The sequence below is a fragment of the Pongo pygmaeus genome, chromosome 1, assembly GCF_028885625.2.
Source record: "Pongo pygmaeus isolate AG05252 chromosome 1, NHGRI_mPonPyg2-v2.0_pri, whole genome shotgun sequence".
NCBI lineage: Eukaryota > Metazoa > Chordata > Mammalia > Primates > Hominidae > Pongo > Pongo pygmaeus.
In genome coordinates, this window is record NC_072373.2 from 75,679,804 (window position 1) to 75,702,550 (window position 22,747).

At 35.8% G+C, this 22,747-nt stretch overlaps 1 protein-coding gene across 13 annotated transcripts in view; it reads right to left on the minus strand.

Moving 5' to 3' along the window:
* Positions 1-22,747, minus strand: part of RABGAP1L (RAB GTPase activating protein 1 like) — an 852,978-nt gene that overhangs the window by 706,593 nt on the left and 123,638 nt on the right. For all 13 annotated transcript variants that reach the window (XM_054449610.2, XM_054449637.2, XM_054449629.2 and 10 more), the window contains 3 exons: positions 21,391-21,457; positions 16,757-16,859; positions 13,191-13,357 (listed from right to left, as the gene is read on the minus strand). In XM_054449610.2, the coding sequence (XP_054305585.1) occupies positions 13,191-13,357; positions 16,757-16,859; positions 21,391-21,457 (337 nt within the window). The remainder of the gene's footprint in view (positions 1-13,190; positions 13,358-16,756; positions 16,860-21,390; positions 21,458-22,747) is intronic.

Sequence of the window (22,747 nt, forward strand, 5' to 3'; positions counted from 1 at the left end):
GCGGAAGAAAAAAACTAAGCAAGAGAAGAAAAAGAATGTATAGGCATTCAGATAGAAAACTACCTTTATTGGCAGACAACATGATCATATATAGAGAAAGCATTAAGAATCTAAAAGAGCTGGGCACAGTGGCTCATACCTGTAATCCCAGCATTTTAAAAGGCTGCAGTGGGAGGCTTGCTTGAGTCCAAGAGTTCAAGACCAGCCTGGGCAACATAGCAAGACCCCATCTCTACAAAAAATTAAAACTTAGCCAGGTGTGGTGGCACATGCCTGTAGTCCCAGCTACTCGGGAGGCTGATGCAGGAGAATCGCTTGAAACCAGGAGGCGGAGGCTGCAGTGAGCCGAGATCTCGCCATTGCACTCCAGCCTGGGCAACAGGAGTGAAACTCAGTCTCCAAAAAAAAAAAAAAAAACAAGGAAAAGAAAACAAGTTAATTTAACAAAGTTGCAGGAAATATGGCTAATATACAAAAATCAAGTCTTTATGTATTCTAAAAATAAATAAAAAATTAAAATTTAAACAATACAATTTATAGTAATATCAAAAACATGTGTGTTCTGAGGAATGACATCAGCAAGATGGCAGAATAGGAGGTCCCAAGCTCTAGTCCCCATCACAGAAATACCAACTAGCAAATCTACATACAAGAACATCTTTGCAAAAATTCCAGAAGCACAAAACTTAGAAAAGTTGTATTGGAAGTATAAGTGGAGCAATTTCAATTTGATTATGTTGCTACTACCCCAGGCCAACACAGCCTCATGCCAAGAGAGATTTGCTGAGTCTATGGTTTCACCAGCAGCACAAGGTGAACATCTAGCTTCCCCAATATTCCAGGGTGCTTCCCAAAAGGCCAAATTATATCTCTTCTCCTACAGAATGTTGAGAATTGTCAGGACTAGACTACATGCAACAAGCACATGTATCTTGGCAATGGCACCACACATCCCTGCTGACAGCTTCACCTGACAAGGAACCCAGGCAGCAGCTCCTCCCACCTGCAGAGCAATCCTGGCACCCAGTCTGGACAGGGAGTATGGTAGGCAGTATTGGGTGTCTGGGTTTCCCAGTCAGCAATCCAGCCCAGCTGCAGAGCACAGATGGCAACCATGCCCAGGCAGGGAACCAAGCCAGCAGCCCAGCGTATAACCTGCAGTCCCACCCAACCAGGGAGCCTAGCCAATGACTATATCAAATAGTGGGGCACAGCCTCCAGCCCCAACCAATTACGGTGTCCAACCAGTATCCCTACCTGACCGTAATGCCATCCAGCTGTAGAGCCCAGCCAGCAACCCCGCCTAACTTTGAGGCACAGCCTGCAGCCTCACCCAACCAGAGGCAATTACAAAGCCCAACCAACAGTCCCACTTGACCTCAGATACCAGTCAGTGGGCCTGCCCAACAACAGAGCTCCACCCAACCTTACAGCAATGGTAGCATCCCCACCAGATCAGAGACCCCAGCCTCACTTACCTGCATATGCTACCAGCTGGCCCATCCAGAAGCCCAGGCTTGGCAAACTAGTAAAGTTCTTTCCTTGTCAAAGTGAACATGTAAAGGCTAGAAGAGGTGATCACTTCCTAAATTGTGCAGACACTAATACCATAGGATATGAGGATCACAAAGAATCAGGGAAACATGATACCACTAATGGAAACTAATAAAGCTGTAATAACTGACCCTAAACAAATGAAGATATGTAACTAACAAAGAATTTAGAATAATACTCTTAAAAATCAGTGAACTACAAGAAAACACAGACAACTAAACTAATCAGAAAAACAATACATCAACAAAATAAGTTCAACAAAGTAATAAAAACCATTTTTAAAATCCAGCTAGGCACAGTGGCTTATGCCTATAATCCTACCACTTTGGGAGGCCAAGGCGAGAAGATCTCTTGAGACCAGGAATTCAAGACAAGCCTAAGCAAAATAGCAAGACCCTGTCTCTACAAAAGTTATTTTTAAAAAATTAGGTGGGTGTGGTGGCCCATACCTGTTTTCCTAACTATTTGGGAGGCTAAGGTGGGATCACCGCTTGAGCCCTGGAGTTCGAAGTTACAGTGAACTATGATTGTCACTGCATTCCAGGCTGGGTGACAGAGTGAGACCCTGCACCCTCTTTAAAAAAATCATAAAGCTGAAGAATACAATGACTGAATTTAAAAATTTAATAGCATGCTTCAACAGCAGACTTGGCCAAGCAGAAGAATAAAAAAATTAGTGAACTCAAAGATGAGTCACTTAAAATTATCCAGTTAGAGAAGCAAAAACAAACAAAGAGTGAAGAAAGTCTACAGGATATCTGGAATACCATCAAGCAAAACAACATAGGCATTCCAGAAGTATCCAAAGGAAAAGAGACAGATAAAGAGACTGAAAAATCTATATAAAGAAATAATGGCTGAAAAGATCCCAAATTTAGGAAAAGAAGAGGACAGTCAAATTTATGAGACCCAAAGATTTCCAAACAGGTTGAAAAGTCTACACCAGGACATAGTATAATTAAATTGTCAAAAGTCAAAGACAAAGAGAGAATTATGAAAATGGCAGGAGAAAAGCACCTTGTCACATACAAAAGAGCCCTTTTAAGACCGTAAGTGGATTCCTCAGCAGATACCTTGCAGGACAGGAAACAGTGGAATAATATATTCAATGTATTGAAAGAGAAAAGAAACCCTCAACCAAGAATACTATACCTGGCAAAGCTGCACAGCAGAAATGAAAGAGAGAAAGACTTTCCCCAACAAACAAAAACTAAAGGAGTTCATTATCACAAAGATCTGCCTTATAAGAAATGCCAAAGTTCTTCAAGTTGAAATGAAAGGATACTAATTAACAATGTAAAAACATATGAATGTATAAAACTCACTGGTAAAAGCAAATAGATAGTCAAAATCAGAATTCTCTAATATTCTTGTGGTGGTATGTATATCACTCTCAACTCTAATATAAAAGTTAAAAACAAACATATTAAAAATAATTATAGCTAAAATAATTTTAATGGGCACACAATATTAAAAGCTGTAACATCAATAACCTAAAATATGAGAGATGGGGGAGTAAAAGTGTAGAATTTTTGTATGCAAACACAGTTGAGTTGTTACTGGCTTAAAATAACATGTAATAATTATATTTTATGTAAGCCTCATGGTAATTACAAAGCAAAATCCTGCAGTAGATACACAAAAGATTAATAGAAAGAAATAAAAGCCTGCCATCACAAAAAGTCACCAAATTATAAAGAAAGACAGCAAAAGAGAAAGGAACAAACGACTACAAACCATTTTAAAAACTAATAAAATGACAATAATAAGTCCTTACCTACCAATAATTAAATGTAAAAGGATTATTCAATCAAAAGATATAGAGTAGGCTGGGTGCTATGGCTCACACCCGTAATCCCAGCACTTTGGGAGGCTGAGGCGGGCAGATTACTTGAGGTCAGGAGTTCAAGACCAGTCTGGCCAACACAGTGAAACCCTGTCTGTAATGAAAATGCAAAAGTTAGCTAAGTGTGGTGGTGCGCACCTGTAATCCCAGCTACTCGCGGGCCTGAGGTAAGAGAATCACTTGAACCCAGGAGATGGCGGTTGCAATGAGCCAAGATCAAGTCACCAGTACACTCCAATCTGGGCAACAGAGTAAGACTCCTTCTCAAAACAAAAACAAAAACAAAAAGATATAGAGTGACTGAATGGATACAAAATTAAGATCCAAGAATATGCTACCTACGAGAGACTCACTTTAGCTTTGAGAACACACAGGCTGAAAATGAAGGGATGGAAAAAGTTATTCCATGCAAATGGTAACCAAAAGAGAACAGAGTGGCTATATTTATATCAGACAAAGTAGACTTTAAGTCAAAAATTGTCAGAAGAGACAAAGAAGATCATTATATAATGACAGAGGGGTCAATTCATCAAGAAGATTTAACTAATGTAAACAGTAATACATCTAACATCAGGGTACCTTATTATAAAGCAAGTATTAAGAGAACTGCAAGGAGAAATAAATGACAATATAATAATAGAGGGGACTTTATTATGCCACTCTTGACAGTAGATAGATCATACAGGCAGAAAATCATAAGGAATCAACAGATTTGAACAACACTATAGAAAAAATGGACCTAACAGACATATAAAGAACATCCTATCCAACAGCCGCAAAATACACATTCTTGTCACACACACACAGAACATTCTTTAGAATAAATATGTTAAGACACACAAAAAAAGTCTTAAATTCAAGAAAATTAAAATCATATCATGTATCGTTTCTGACCACAATGGTATAAAACTAGAAATAAAAACAGAGGGAAAAATGGAAAATTCCGATATATAGAAACTAAAGAACACACTTCTGAGCAATCAATGGGTCAAAAGGAAATTTAAAATACATCTAAGACAAAACAAAATGGAAATACAACATACCAAAACTTATGGGATAAAGCAAAAGAAGTTCTAAGTGGGAAAGTTTATATTGATAAATGTCTAAATTATGGGGAAAAAAAAGACCTCAAACAACTTAACTTTACATCTCAGCAAACTAGGGGAAAAAAAACTGGACCCAAATTAGCATATGGAAAAAATAGTAAAGACTGGAGCAGAAATAAGTGAAATAGAGAATAGTAAAACAACAGAAAAGATGGACAAAACTAAAAGCTGGTTTTTTGGAAAGATAAACAAAATTTGACAAAGCTTTAGCTAGAATAACCAAGAAAAAAAGAGAGAGGACTCAAATAAATAAAATTACAAATGAAAGAAGAGGCATTATAACTGATACCACAGAAATACAACAGATCATAAGAGACTATTATGAACAACTATATGGCAACAGAATGAATAACCTAGAATAATAAATAAATTCCTGGAAACATATGACCTACCAAGATGAAATAATGAAGAAACAGAAAATCTGAAAAGACCAATAAAGAATAAGAAGACTGAATCAGCAATAAAAAGTCTCCCAGCAAAGCAAAGCCCAGGACCTGATGGTTTCACTACTGAATTCCCCCAAACATTTAATGCCAATCCTTCACAAATTCCTCCAAAAAAAATTGAAGAGGAGGAAATACTTGCAAACTCATTTCATGGGGCCAACATTACCCTGATACCAAAGACAGACAAAGACATCACAAGAAAACTATAGGCCAGTAATGCAAATGAACACAGATGCAAAAGTTCTCAACAAAACACTAGCAAGCTGAAATCAACAGCAGAGTAAAAAGATCATACACATGATCAAATGGTATTCATCCCTGGGGTGCAAGATGATTCACTGTACACAAATCAATAAATGTGATAAACCACATTAATAAAACATAAAAATCATATGATCTTCTCAACAGATTCAGAAAAAGACAAAATTCAACATCCTTTCATGATAAAAATGCCCAATAAATTGGGTATAGAAGGAATATACCCCAAAAAATAAGAAAGGCCATATATGACAAGCCCACAGCTAACATCATTCTTAAAGGTGAATAGTAACAAGGGTGCCCACTCTCACCACTTCTATTCAACATAGTACTGAAAGTCCTAGCAGGAGCAACTGGGCAAGATAAGGCATCCAAATTGGAAATGAAAAAGTTAAATTGTTTGTAGATGGCATGATCTTATTACATAGAAAATTCTGGTGACTCCACCAAAAAAAAACTGTTAGAACAAATTCAGTAAGGTTACAGGGTACAAACTTAACATTCAAAATTTGCTTGTATTTCTATACAAAATCAACAAACTATCCGAAAAATAAATGTAAAAAATAATCCCATTTACAGTAGCATACCAAACAAAAAAAATCCCTTACAAATAAATTTAAGCAAGGCAGTGAAAGATCCATACACTAAAAACTATAAGACATTGGCCGGGCATGGTGGCTTATGCCGGTAATCCTAGCACTTTGGGAGGCCAAGGCAGGCAGATCACCTGAAGTCAGGAGTTCGAGACCAGCCTGGCCAACATGGCAAACCCCCACCTCCCCGTCTCTACTAAAAGTACAAAAATTAGCCGGGCGTGGTGGCAGGTGCCTGTAATCCCAGCTACTCAGGAGGCTGAAGCAGGAGAATAGCTTGAACCCGGGAGGCAGAGGTTGCAGTGAGCCAAGATCATACCACTGCACTCCAGCCTGGGCAACAAGAGCAAGACTCCATCACAAAACAAAACAACAAAAAACAAAACTGTAAGACACTGATGAAGGAAACTGAAAATGACACAAATAGATGGAAAGTTATCTCATGTTCATGGATTGGAAAAATATTGTAGAAATGTCCATACTATCCAAAGAAATCTATAGATTCAATGTGATCCCTATCGAAATCCCAATGGCATTTTTCACAATCCTAAAATTCATATAGAACCCAAATATCCATAGCAATCTTGGGGAAAAAAAAAGCTGGAGACATCACACTTCCTTATTTCTATATATTACAAAGCTATAATAATCAAGACAATAGTGTATTGGCATAAAAACACACAGACCAATGAGACAAAACTGAGAGTCAAGAAGTAAGCCCACACATATAGTTCTGTAATAAATGATGTTAGGAAAACTAGATATTCATCGGCAAAAGAATTAAAATTAGACTCCAATCTTTTATCATTCACAAATATTAACTCAAAATAGACAAAAGACTTACATTTAAGACCTGATGCCATAAAACTCCTAGAAGAAAATACAGGGGGAAAATTCCTTCACACTGGTCTTGGCAATTATTTTTTGAATATGACCCCAAAAGCATAGGCCAAAAAAAGCATAAATAAACAAGTACAACTACAGCAAACTAAAAGACTTCTGCATAGCAAAGGAAATATTCAATAAGATGAAAAGGCAACCTATGGAAGGGAGAAAATATGTGCAACCTTATATCTGATAAGGGGTGTGTGTGTGCATATCATACAGTTCAATGGCAAAAAAAGAAAAAACCAAAATTAGAAAATGAACAAAAAACTTGAATAGACATTTTTCCAACAAAGACATACAAATGGCCAACAGATACATGATACGGTGCTCAATATCACTAATCTTCAAAAAAATAAATGCAAGTCAAAACTACAATGAGATATTACCTCACACCCATTAGAATGGTTATTATTGAAAAGACAAGAAATATGGCCAGGCACAGTGGCTCATGCCTATAATCTCAATACTTTGGGAGGCCAAGGTAGGAGAATCAGCTTAGCCCAGGAGTTTGAAACCAGCCTGGGCAACATAATGAGACTCCATCACAAAAAAAAAAAAAGACAAGAAATAACAAATGTTGGTGAGAACAGAACCCCTGCACACTGATGGTAGGAATGTAAACTGGTATAGCCAGTATGAAAAACAGTACAAAGAGTCCTTAAAAAATTAAAAATAGAGCTACCACATGATCTAGCTATCACACTGCTGGGTATACATCTGAAGGAAACAAAATCAGTATCTTGACATATCTGCACTCCATGTTCACTGCAACATTATTCACTAGACATGGAAACATGTCTGTCAATGAATGAATGAATATATACACACATACTTGCACATAATGGAATATGACTCAGCCATAAAGAAGACGAAAATTCTATCATTTGCAGTAACATGGTAAAGGTGGAGAGCATTATGCTAAGTAAAAAAAAGCTAGACTAGAAAGACAAATACTGTATGATCTCATTTTTAACTAGTCTAAAAAAGTTAAACTCATAGAAACAGAGTAGAATGGTAGTTGCCAGGAGATGGGGTTTGGGGGAAAAAGTGAGATGCTGATCAAAGGGTAAAAACTTTCAGTTATAAGATGAATACGTTTCATGGTGACTATAGTTAACAATATTGTATTGTATACTTGAAATTTGCTAAGACAGTAGTAGATCTTAAGTGTTCTACACACACACAAAAAGGTAACTTACATGAGGTGACAGATGTGTTAACTAACTTGATTTTGGTAATCATTTCACAATATATGTATCAAATCATCACATTGTACACCTTAAGTCTATTCCATTTTGTCAATTATACCCTGAGATGAAAAATTCATGAACTAGGTAGAGATAAATTAAAGTATGCATAAAACCTGTATACTAAAAGTGACATAACTGCTGAGATAAATTAAAGAAGAGCTAAATAAATGAAGTGATATTCCATGAGATAGGCCATGTTTATTGAAGACTCACTCTTAAGACAGCAACTCTTAGAGGACAGGTGCAGTGGCTCACGCCCGTAATCCCAACACTTTGGGAGGCCAAGAAGGGTGGATCACTTGAGGTCAGGAATTCAAGACCAGCTTGGCCAACATGCCAAAACCCCGTCTCTACTAAAAATACAAAAATAAGCCAGGCGTGGTGGTGGGTACCTGTAGTCCCAGCTACTCGGGAGGCTGAGGCAGGAGAATCACTGGAACCTGGGAAGCAGAGGTTGCAGTGAGCTGGGATGGTGCCACTGCACTCCAGCCAGGGCAACAAGTTGAGACTCCGTCTCAAAAAAAAAACAAAAAAAACAAAAAAACAAAACAGCAACTCTTCCCAAAATCATATACATATTCAGGCATTCTCAGTCAAAATCTGGGAATGCATTTTTCTTTTTTTTATTATTAATTTTTAGAGATGGGGTGTCACTCTGTGGCCCAGGCTGGAGTGCAAGTGGCATGATCACGGCTCACTGAAGCCTCAACCTCCTGGGCTCAAGCAATCCTCCCACCTCAGCCTCCTGAGAAGCTGGGACCACAGGTGCACACCACCACGCTTGGGTAATTTTATTTTACTTTTTTTTACAAACTGAGTCTTGCTATGTTGCCTAGGCTGGTCTCAAACTCCTGGCCTCAAGTGATCCTCCTGCCTCAACCTCCCAAAGTGCTGGGACTACCAGTGTGAGCCACTGCGTCCAGCCTGGGCATGCATTTTTCTACAAACTGACAAACTAATCCTAAAATTCAGATGGAAATGCAAAGAACTCGCAACAAATAGAACAACTTTAAGAATGAGAAAGGTTGGGAAGCTTACAACACAGACTTTAATACATAATATAAAGTTATAATGAGCAAGACTGTGTGGTACTCACATAGAGTTCAATGGAAGAGAAATAGTGTCCCAGAAACAGACTTACACATCTACGGTCAATTAATTTTAGACAAACTAATTCTATAGATAAAAGAGTCTTTTCAACAAATGATGCTGGAACAACTGTATACCCATATGAGAGAGGTGTGGGAAGATGATCTCAAGCCTTCATGCCATACATACAAATTAACAGAAAATAGATAATAGGCCTGAAACTATAAAGTCTCTACAGGAAAACATAAAGAACATCTTCACAACCTTGAGGTAGGCAAAATTTCCTTAGATAGGACACAAAAAAAGCAAAAACAATAAAATAAAATATTAATATGACTTCACCGAAATGTAAAACTTCAGTTCTTCAAAAGACATTATGAAAATAAAAAGGCAAGCCACTGTCAGGAAGAAACTATTTGAAATATGTGTATCTGACAAAAGAAAATATATTCAGAAAATATAAAGAACTCTTGCAACTCAGTAAGACAAACAAAAAGTGGACAAAAATTTTAGATAGACATTTTATAAAGAAGATAATATGAATGATTAATAAGCATAAGAAAAAAATGCTCAAAATCATTACTCAATGTGAAATGTAAATTGACATTGCAATGAGATACATCTACACACCCCTAAGAATAGCTACAATTTAAAAGACTGACAATACTAAGTGCTGGCAAGGATGAGGAGAAATTGGGACACACATATACTGCTGGAGGGAAAATAAAGTGGTCAAGCACTGTAGAAAACAGTTTGGCAGTTTCTACTTACCACACCACACAGCAATTCTATTTCTTGGTATCAACCCAAAAGAAATGAAAATCTATCTCCACAGAAAGACACAGCAGCTTTAGCCACACTAACCAAAAACAGAAACAACTCAAATTGCCAACATATGATCTAATAAATTATGGTACAGCCATACAAAGGAATAACATTCAACAATAAAAAGATTAACAACTGACATACAACATGGATGGATCTCAAAGGCATTGTTACATGAAGAAAGCTTTTACATAAAAGAAGCATATGATTCCAGTTACTGTAATGACAGAAAGCACATCAGTCATTGCCTGAGGCTGAGGGTGGGAAAGATTAGCTGGCATGGACACTATAGAACTTTTAAGAGTGCGGGATCTTAATTTTGGTGGTGATTATTCATGTGTATAAATTTGTCAAAACTCATCAAAATGTACTATTAAATGGGTGCATATTACTGTATGCTAACTACCTCAATAAAGTTGATTTAGAAAAGAACTCTGAACGTGGACTCCAAAGTATCATATGGCCAGGGGCCTACTTGCCTTTCATCATCAACTACTGTGCTTCCCAGTCTTTCCAGTTCTCTGGGCATTTATACTTGGTGTTTCCCACTTACACCTAATTAATGTCTACTCCCATTAGACTCAGGTCAAAGTGAGAGGTGAAGCCGGCTGGGCTTCTGGGTCGGGTGGGACTTGGAGAACTTTTCTGTCTAGCTAAAGGGGTGTAAACGCACCAATCAGCGCACTGTCTAGCTAAAGGTTTGTAAACGCACCAATCAGCACTCTGTAAAAACGCACCAATCAGTGCTCTGTGTCTAGCTAATGGTTTGAAAACGCACCAAACAGCACTCTGTAAAAACAGACCAATCAGCACTCTGTAAAATGGACCAATCAGCACTCTGTAAAATGGACCAATCAGCACTCTGTAAAACGGACCAATCAGCAGGCCGCAGGCTGGGCCAAATAAGGGAATAAAAGCTGGCCACCTGAGCCAGCAGCAGCAACCTGCTGCGGTCCTCTTCCACACTGTGGAAGCTTTGTTCTTTTGCTCTTCACAATAAATCTTGCTGCTGCTCACTCTTTGGCTCCACACTACCTTTATGAGCTGTAACACTCACCGCGAAGGTCTGCAGCTTCACTCCTGAAGCCAGCAAGACCACGAACCCACCAAGAGGATCAAACAACTCCAGACACGCCACCTTTAAGAGCTGTAACACTCACTGCGAAGGTCTGCGGCTGCACTCTTGAAGTCAGCGAGACCACTAACCCACCAGAAGGAAGAAACTCCAGACACATCTGAAGGAACAAACTCTGTACACACCATCTTTAAGAACTGTAACACTCACTGCAAGGGTCCGTGGCTTCATTCTTGAAGTCAGCGAGACCAAGAACCCACTGGAAGGAACCAATTCGACACAAAACGACTTTCTCTAGTTTACTTTCCCAGCCTCTAGTTTCCGTCCTCTTGTTAAGTGCTCTCCTTGCTCCCAGTAAATGGACAATGAATGAAATCAAATGCCATTTGGCCCTGAGTGGACACTAAACAGGAACAAAGCAGACTTTCATACATCCCCACTGCCCACACATAAAGTCCTGCTATATTTGAGAGAAGAAAGCTGCTAAGAAAAAATAGTTTGGGAACAGGGCATCTCATGTACTTTGGTGTTGCCCCCAGGAGTCTGGTCTAATCCTGTCTGGGTACAGGGCAAGTTTTGGTTTCATTCAATAAGTTCAACACTCTCAGAATGAAAGAAAAAGTTCTAGGTGTCTAAATCACTTAGAACTGAAATCAATGCATTCTCTGTTTCTTTAAAGTAGTAATGGCCTAGACCCAGATTTTCAAAGGTTACTTTGAATTGCATTAGTTAATCACCTAATTCATTCTTTCTACCAATGTTGTATAGTGTAGACCAACATCTCCGGATTACCATCAGCCACCCCAAACCAACCCACCTTTTGGAGTTGTAGAAAGAAGCTAGTCTGGCCTTACAGCAGCATATTCTGGCTTAAGGTAAGGAGTTATAGTCTCAGGTCTTGCAATAATTACTTACATGAATTTTTAACAATTACTTTAATCTCTCTCTTTCTCTCTCTCTCTCTCTCTCTCTCTCTCTAGGCAGACAGACAGTCAAAAGTACTTGAACTGGGAAAAAGCTAACATTTTCTCAAATCTCTAAGAGGTATAATTTACATTATAATTTATAATTTATCATCATTAGAAGAATGACAACTTTCTATACAGCTCCAGCTCCTTTATTCACGATTATGCAACTATGAATAATTCTTTGGCTCAAAATGAAGAATTATTGGATAGTCATAACAACTAAGCTATTTTTTTAAAAAAGAAGGATGGGGAGGAAGGAAGACAGGAAAAAAATCTCATAATAAAATATTTAAAGATGCTCAGGAGACTGAAGTTTGAATATTGCTCACATAACCTTCATTAGAATATGCTATAAAAGCAGTTCACACAGTAATAAAAACTGAGTCAAATAACAGCCATAATAATTTTATGAAAGATTTTTTTAAAGCCACAATAATCTCCAAGGACATAGTATATAAAGCCGAAATGCGCCATGGCAAGTTTTTTTAATATGAAAATGGGTAAGAGGCTTCTATATTTGTTTCCTGTGCTGGTGCCTGCTATTATCACACAGCAGTCCACATATTATAGTATATGAAGCAGCAAGCATTTTAAAACTTGGGAGAATGGAAGTACTAACAAAAACAGCATATAAAAGATGTTCATTATTCTAATAGAGCATTTTTATCCTGATTTTTTAAAAACTCACACGATTAGCATTCAAGTTATTTTTCATTATTATCTGCTTCCTTTGCTATAATACAAAAGTTACATATTTTATCTACTAATACTGCCTAATTTGAGGATATCATAGAAACCATAATTTTGTTCATTTAATATTAAAATAATTTTATAACCTCACTGATGAGTCAAACAAGATGTTCATATAATATTGTCTATCTAATATTACAGGCAGAAATAACTATAGAAATTAGGTATTTCTTGGAAACATTTTCATTAAAATTTTATAAGCATATGATATTTCTGTGCACTGCCTTTTTGGTTTTAAGTAATTGTTTATAAAAGGCAGAAACATTGTTTTATATGCAGAGTCAATATTTCTGTTAAGAAGCTTCATACATTACAGGTTTCTAGGGAAAAGGTATATAATTATTAAACTCGCTGGGTTTTTTTAAGCTAATATTACCTAGATGTGACTTTTTCAAACACTCTATTGGTTGACTTCAAATATCATTTGATTTCTTTGAGGAATTGTATTGTTTTGCAACTTCAGGAATTATCTGGGCATCAAAAAAGAAGTGTGCAAAGAAAAATGTTTGTTACTATATATGAAGAGAACAAAAAGGTCCTACCTGTTTCAATCTCATGAAGAAAGTCTCTGTGAAAGTCTTTCTGCTGAAATACCAAAATCGCTCATTTGCAGGGTACACACGGACTACTGTCTCCAGGAGAAAGCGAACAGGCTCCACCACCTCTGTGACTACCATATCCACTGCCACAGTCATGTATACTCGCTTATCTGTAGTAGAAATTTTCTGGGTTTTATGCTAGCTTTATTATTCCTTGACTACTTTAAACAAAGTTTCCTCACTTATGAAAGAATTAACATTCTTTAAAATTATAATACCTTCTATGTTTATTTTTAAATGTCCTATTAACATTTTGATTAAATAAGTATGCAAGTATTCCAAGCATGTTTCTTGGGAACTAATAATCCTAAGTGTTTGTTTGTTTGTTTGTTTGTTTTGAGACAGAGTCTCGCTCTCTCACCCAAGCTGGAGTACAATGGAGCGATCTTGGCTCACTGCAACCTCTGCCTCCAGGGCTCAAGCAATTCTCCTGCCTCAGCCTCCCAAGTAGCTGGAATTACAGGCGCCCGCCACAACACCCAGCTAATTTTTAAAATATTTTTACTACAGACGGGGTTTCACCATGTTGGCCAGGCTGGTCTCAAACTCCTGACCTCAGGTGATCCACCCCCATCAGCCTCCCAAAGTGCTGGGATTACAAGCGTGAGCCACCACGCCTGGCCTCACTGAGGTTTTTGAATCTATGGCCTGGTCATTCCATACCATTTTGTAATTTCCTCATTCCTTTATAAATATTTTTAAAAATTTATTTTCTTTACAATTTTTAGTTCTCTGTTAAAGGAAAGTCCAAATAACCAAGGCCATCATTAGAAGAAACCCTCAATAGTGTTTTTAAATATTATATAACATTCAGATTCATCAACTACTTCTCAAATTCAATAACAATTTTATTACATTCTTACTAAATACAGTCTTACTAAATACACCTGCCAATTCAAGAGAAACTAAAATTTGTTAGACATTGTACTTGACCTGGAGGACCTTAGAGAAAGGAGTAAGAATAACACAAGACAGAATATAACATTCAACTGGATCTCAGCACAGTGGAAAAATCCAAGACTTTTCATCTCTCAGGATCTAAACTTCTTTTTTTTTTTTTTTTTTTTTTTTTTGTATATAATTTTTAATCATTCTTTCTTTCACAATATTTTGAGAACAGGGATTTGGGGTTTCTTTTGTTTACCATCTTTTTTTTTTTTTTTTTTTTTTTCCTTTTATTATTATTATTATTATACTTTAGGTTTTATGGTACATGTGCGCAATGTGCAGGTAAGTTACATATGTATACATGTGCCATGCTGGTGCGCTGCACCCACCAACTTGTCATCTAGCATTAGGTATATCTCCCAATGCTATCCCTCCCCCCTCCCCCCACCCCACAACAGTCCCCAAAGTGTGATGTTCCCCTTCCTGTGTCCATGTGTTCTCATTGTTCAATTCCCACCTATGAGTGAGAATATGCGGTGTTTGGTTTTTTGTTCTTGCGATAGTTTACTGAGAATGATGATTTCCAGTTTCATCCATGTCCCTACAAAGGACGTGAACTCATCATTTTTTATGGCTGCATAGTATTCCATGGTGTATATGTGCCACATTTTCTTAATCCAGTCTATCATTGCTGGACATTTGGGTTGGTTCCAAGTCTTTGCTATTGTGAATAATGCGGCAATAAACATACGTGTGCATGTGTCTTTATAGCAGCATGATTTATAGTCCTTTGGGTATATACCCAGTAATGGGATGGCTGGGTCGAATGGAATTTCTAGTTCTAAGGATCTAAACTTCTTCCATAAAAATCAAACTTTATTTGATCACAAATTCTCTGAGTGATGTGTAATTTCAAGGACATAATTTAGAAATTTTAAAAATCAGGGCAACATTTTTGTGTGGCATATGAGATAATTTTAAATTTAAAATGTATACTTTGGATCAGAATATTATAATATACTATTATATAGTTTATTTTAATAGAATAAATTATAAATAATTTTCTTTTATTTGTGGACCAAATATATATTTTATTGCAAAATAAAACTAAACTAGGTGTTACATTAAAAACATAAAAACTATTTTTATAACTTGATATGCAAAATTCTTATCTTTTGTTTTTCAAAACTGTCAACTGGCTTATTTTTATCATTTTCATGGCTTCCTTCTGAACAAGTATAAGAAAGAAGTTACAGGTATTTGCAAGCCTGTCTCCAGAAATAACAAATTGTGGGTCTAAAAATTATTTACTGCTAATAAATGAAAAGTTAAATTTTATATAATCTTTTTTTTCTGTTTAGCCTTTATTTTTAGACAGCTTAATGTGATCAATGTATGTGATTTACATAAATGGTGAATACTCTCTTTAAGAAAATGAAAGAATTATCATTTTAATGCCCTTCATTAACATATTATATTTTCATATCAGTATTCACGAATGCTTCCTGTCATTAACCAAAAGTCTACGGTGGGTATAAACTAAATAATATAAAATTAATGATAAAACAAACTGATCCATTATATTCTAAATATGAATTAATGGTTTAATGACAGTAAAGCATTTAGGGTAGGAATATAACTCGGCAGGTAAAACTTTTCAATTTAGTTTAAAAGTAGATGATGAAGGGGCAAAAAACAGGCAATTAACAGCTATCTGGATGAAGTAGGAATGAAAAAACACAATGGAACAACAAAAAATGTGACTATTCAACATTTATACGTTCTGTTCAATACTAGACATGATAAATAATATGAAAAGTTAAAAAACTAAGAAAAAACTATTTGCTACAACTGAAATATTTAATATATATTACTAGCATCCCAAAGGCCAAAACACTGGAGCCAATAATTAATAAATGAAAAACTATAAGTAAACTATAATGCAAAAATAGTTAATAATTTAAAAATATTCAAAATTCCAAAATATTTCCTTTTCATCATTTTCTTTAATATTTCTCCATCACTAGTCTCCACAAATGAAATAACTCTATAGTGGGATATGAAAAACAAAGCCCAAATGCTTTCTCTATAATCTAATAAAATTAATTCAGGCCAGGTGCAGTGGCTCACATCTGTAATCCCAGTGCTTTGGAAGGCAAGAAGATCAGTTGAGGCCAAAGGTTCAAGACAAGCCTGGGCAACAAAGCATGACCCCATCACTACAAAAATAAAATTTGAAAATTAGCCATGCATGGCAGCACACACCTGTAGTTCTATTTAATAGCTACTCAGGAGGCTGAGGTGGGAGGATTGCTTGAGCATGACACTTTGAGGTTACAGTGAGCTATAATGCCCCTATACTCTACCCTGGGCAACAGAGTGAGACCCTGTTTCTTAAAATAATAACAATAATAATAATTCACATATCTTTTGGGGAGGATTTTTTTAAATAGTGGAGATTTCCCCCATAGAAGCATAAAGAATAAAAATGAACCTCAAATTCTCAATAGAAAGAATATGTCCACTTTGAGTTCCAAATTTTTTTTAAAACATGACGAAACAACATTGTTCATAATATAAAATGTAAAGCAAACAATAAGGGATCTTTTAAGAAAAGTCACCTTTTGGGGTTTCCTCATTAAGTGCCAGAAATATTGGTGCATTGGGGTTCCACATGCCAGTGATGACATAAGCTCTCCCATCATAGCTCTTTCCCATGGATTCCTATAAAAATTCAAACAGTAATTACTGATAAAAGACATCAAAAAAATCACTACTTTAAATTACATCTTACTTTAAGCAATACAACTTATTAAAATTTGGATTTACGGTCAAGTAGGAGCTTTATATTTATTGTAAATTCTTTTCATCCTACAAAAGCATTTATTTAAATATTAAATTCTTCTACAGCTTTCTTCAAGCACGGTTTCTATTTAAAGACATATACCCTTGGATAAAAGGAGGCATATACTTACATGCTGAATCAAAAAAACATAATATTGTTACAAAGTTATATTTAACTTGATCTTGATGCCAATTGTCCAAATCTTATATACACATAAGAATGTATATGGTTTCTATTAAAACAATAATATAGAATTAGCTGAAGACAGTTAAACTGAACTAGTAGCTAATCACAGTAGGGAAAGTTAATATTTTACTTCTAATATTCTAATTTTTAATGAATTATTAAAATATTAGTTTGTAGCAATTAATACCTTTAAAATTAACACTTGTCTATTTTCTATATGTCAGATATTTATACTTTCTTACAATCATAAATTAGTATTAGGAGACTAATTTTTGGTTTGTAAGCAACATCCAAGTGTATTAACTCTCTCCCTCTACTGTTACACTTACTCCCTCTTTCTTCCCTTCTCTCCTTCCTCTTCTTCTCCTCCATTCTTTAAGACTTTACCAAGCCAGCTCTTGACTCTCACTAAAAAAGCCAGCAACTCCTATGGCGAAAGCAAGGCTACTTATAGCTTGTGTATATGTGTGTGCAGAGAGGAGGGGTAGAGTTTGTCCCATGAAAGAACAACACACAGCATACAAGTATTTCCATATGCAAATGAATAGTATCTACAATATTTCAGTTTTTGTAGCAATTTCCTCACATTATGAATAGAGACTGTTAAAAGGCTCAGACTATAACAAAGAGAAAAACTTTTCTTTTTTCATTATTACCCATTCACAGATGTTTCTCTGAACCCCCTATAAAATTGTGTCAGTCATTTGGTAATTACTACGTATATTTTTCTAATGTATTAATAATACTTCACTAATCAGATTGTGTAGCTTGAGCGCAGGGACCATGAATTCCAGAGATGAAATACACTCAAGGTCACTTGTAAACGAAACCCTCTCAGCAGCCCCAAGACACTCATATGTTAATGGTCTCTTTCTCCACTCTACATGCACGCGCACACACACTCACACACACGCACGTACACAGGCCCCTATCTTCCATCTCTACTCCCTAATTAGGGCTCCATTTGGAACAGGAATGGGCTTCTGACCTAAAAAGAATTCAATCCATTTCAAGATCAGAACTTGTGCATGCTTGAGTGCTCAAAATCTCTTTCAATTAACAAATACCAAAGAAAGTGGGCAGTCACCAGTGGAAGCTAAGAGGTTTTCATGAGAAGTCAGGCCATGATAGGCCACATATAAGACAAAGTTATAACAATTATGAAATAGGGAAAAAATATATAAAGTACAACAGCGTATTAGAAAACTGTTAAGTGGTAAGAGAAATGGAGAAAACAAACATAAAAAACCCTTAAAAATTATAAATGTCTACAGACAAAAAGCAAAAGCAGATACTGGGAGGCAGGAAGAGGGGCAGGGAGCAAGTGGAAGAGAAAATAGCAGAAATCATCATACATGTAAAACTGTTTCATGAAACTTTTGCTTTTTGCACAAACACCACACGTTATGAGTATGCTAGATTACAACATAAAATGTATTTTTAACTGTGGGTACAGCTACTGGTCTAGTGTTAATATATGGTTAATTGTAAAGATCCATGAACTTTCTGAGGAATCTCTAGGACTTTAATTTAAAATTTTAAATTGTGTTCCAGTTCCAAGAAACCTAGTTCTACTGAGTTTTCTGCTTTTCTTGGTAACTTGCTGTTAGGCTTTTCCCAGGTATCAATGACTGTGAATCAAAAATTCTCATTTTCGGCTGGGCGAAGTGGCTCACACATGTAATTCCAGCACTTTGGGAGGCCGAGGCAGGTGGATCACCTGAGGTCAGGAGTTCGAGATCAGCCTGGCCAACATGGCAAAACCCCGTCTATACTAAAAATACAAAAATTAGCTGGATATGGTGGCATGTACCTGTAATCCCAGCTACTAGGGAGGCTCAGGCAGGAGAATCACTTGAACCCTGGAGGCAGAGGTTGCAGCAAGCCGAGATTGCACCACTGCACTCCAACCTGGGTGACAGAGCAAGACTGCCTCAAAAAAATAAAAAATAAAAAGTAAAATTCTAACTTCCTTATTCCTAGAAGTATCTTGACCAAAAATATTCTCATTATTGGAAGAAAATGGAGTCTCTATTACTTATACTCTCCCAAAAAAACTAATTGTGTGTGTACACACACACACACACACACACACACAGAGTCACCTGTTGCTTAATGATAGGGATACATTCTAAGGTATGTGTCATTAAGTGATTTCTTTGTGCAAATAGAATACACTGTACTTATAAAAACCTAGATGGTATAGGGGCTACACACCTAGCCTGTTGCTCCAAGGCTACAAACTTGTACAGCACGTTACTGTACCAAATACTATAGCAACTATAACAATACTATTTGTGTACCTAAACACAGAAAAGCTACAGTAAAAATACATTATAATCTTACGGGACGACCTTAAAGTATGGGTCCATCATTCACGGAAACTTTCTTACTCAGCATGTGACTGTTATATATAAGTAATCTGGCTATTTCACTGAAAAATATATCTTCATTTACAAATAGGACTTTCCTGTCATGAGGATCACATGATATTTGGGAGTGTCACAGAAGGAGTAAAAGTATTAGTATCTTGTTCTAGAGGGCAGAATTAAGACTAATTAGGCCAAGTTACAAGAGCTATGATTTGAGGTGATTATAAAAAAAAACTTTGTAATAACCAGAACTGTCCCTTAGACTTTAACATAAGGTAATGAGTTTCTTTTCATTAGAAGTAGTCTAGCTGAGGTTCAATGTCCACTATGAAGATTAACAACACTGGGTAATAACAAATCACAACTGCTAAACATTGCAAATACAAGCCTCTCATTTGCCCAACTATTTGTTGCAAGTAAGCCCCTTCTCTGTCTGAAAGCATGAATGCTCACAACTCTTTTGATTTAGATATGGACTCAAAGGTGGGGAGGACTGTTCTGAAAGTTAGAGAGACATAGTGAAGGGGCCTCAGAAGTTTATACCAGTTCTATAATTCTGTAATCTGAATTTAGGTTTTATGGACAAATCTCTGTAGTAATTCATCTTAGTCTTTTAAACTCTGAAAGACCATGATTAATTAGGACCTAGGATCTTAAAAGTTTTTAATACCTCAATCCTCCTAATCTACTTCCTCATGGAATTTTCAGGGCTCCAAAATGCTAATGGCTTGCCTTAGGTAAAACCACTTTCATTACTGATATGTGGTTAAAAAAAAAAAAAAAAAAGATGTAAGAGACATAGATCAATAGCTAATTTATGTTTTAATAGTCAATTTAACTGGTTGTCCTTACCTGACCTATTCAAGCAGTGCTTCCTCTATATTTCTGTGGCTTGTAGTACCACCAGATACTAAAAAGTTTGTTTCCCACAAGACCATGAACCCACAGATGGTAAAAGCTATATTTCACTCATATGCATAACCTCATCACTTCACACAACACTTAGCAGACAAATAGGTACCCAAAAGCCTGAATAAACCATTCCTGTACTGCTATAAAATCAGTATTGATATTACACCATGAAATTACTCAAAAAAAAGTTGACCTAATTAGTAATGTTTAACTGATATTTGCAAAACACAGCTGAAAAGAAGAAAGCATGCAGTGCTTATTATCACTAAATATAAGAATCTCAGTTCACTAAGAAACTTTATACTTACTCTATGATGATTATTTTCCTATAACATCTCCAAATCACAAATTAAATGTTTTCACTAACTGCAATATTAGAAGGTATTTCTATTTGAAAGTTAAAATAGCTTGCTACTTTTACACTAAATATCAACTGTTGAATCTATATTAACCTTTAAGGACATTCCTTGAATAAATATTACTCCTAGAATAAGTGTACTTTGCTAAGGACAGGTAATCAAGAAGAAATTCAGAAAGGGAAACACTTTAAAGAAAACAAAAGTACCCATCACAAACTCAAATTAATAGCAGTGCATTAAAATAAATAAAAGGCACCATATTCACTCTGGAGATGCTTGTTGTAATCATGTACTTGTTACTACAGGTTCAAGGAAAAGACATCTAAGAAGCCAAAAAAATAAATGAACATTGTCATAACACAATCCTTTTATTTGTTGCATATGACTGTTTTGGTGGAAATTGTCCTGAATTCCTCTTTCACAGGTAATTTTAAGTTTGCGTTTCCAAATTTAATTATTACTATCACACAGCTGCAAGAAATAATTTTGACAATATGACAAAATTTGTAAATAGAAAATACTTGTCAAATATAAAATAACTATCATCTATACTTGGTTAAGGTGCTTAAGATTATCATTACCATATCCAGTAAATGCATGTCACTGTTCTTCACGTTTCGACCTGGGCTTAATAACATTCCAAAACATCTGAAAATATTGGGGGAAAAAAAGGAGAAATAAGGTATCAAGAATATATAGAAGCCCAGTGAGCCAAAAGCCTTTTTACAATAACTATACAATCTGAGCTCTGTATTTATAAGCTTTAGTTTTTTTTCTAAGAACACCAGAAATAAGTATTTATGAAGATAGATAATAAAATCACACAGAAATAAGTCATCTAAATTTCCAGATCTTTATTTGCATGTAAAATATTACCAATGATAAGAAACTGCCATAAAAGTGGCCATAAGTTGTTAATTGAAAGAAAATATGGTACTGAGATACAAATTAGTTTCTAGGGAGATAAGAGATTTTATTTGCCTTACTTATTCCAAACATATAGGTCAAAATCCATTAACCCAGTTAAACCAAAAAGGAGGTTTTTAAAAATAAGAAGATGACACTATGCTCTCTTTGCATCAAACCAGATTAAAAAGAAAGCAAACTATTACCCTGGACCTCCACAGTCATGTTCACTAAGTAGCATGTTAATACTATATCCTCAGTTTAAAAAAAAAAAAAGTTATACAAACTTTATTACTAAATGTGCTATTAGTGAAGATATTATATCCAACATATTATTAATATACTGTTAACTATTTAATATTGTTCTGTGCTTCCTGATGCCAGAGAAGCTTTAGGAATCCCATCAACACTGCCACTTTATTTGTAAAGGATTTGCATAAGCTCTAAAATTCAGCTAACTCGAAGATTTTTATGTTTGTTAGGCTATTAACAACTCCACTTTACATGTAAGCAAAGTAAAGTCCAGAGAAGTTAAGCAATTCACCAAAATTCATATTGCTATATTATAGGTCTTGTAACTTGAGAAGCAATGTAATCTGTCCACAGGGTCCCTCTGCCAACAACGCATACCCACACACAAGAATGTTTTTATTGTAGTTTCCCAAAACTTCAAGATATGCTATGTAACAATTTATAGAAAGGGTAAAGAATATAACTACATTAAACATAAGATTTTTTCAATTTCAAAATAGTGGCAGCTAACCACTCAACCGTTATTCTGATCCTTGTTGTTTTTCAAAGGTTTACTCTCCTAGTATCATGGCTAATGCTTACATGAGCAAGATCATTGGTCCTGTCCAAATGTAAGCGTAGTAAGGAGTAAATATATACTTCCAGTAAGTGCTTGAGGATCACTTGCTCAAGGCTTCCTTCTGGCACCCAAAAATGATCAGGTACATAGCAAAGCTAAAGTTGGTAAGCTCTGAGGATAACTTTTCAAATACAGAGAACAAAATATAATCTACAAGAGAA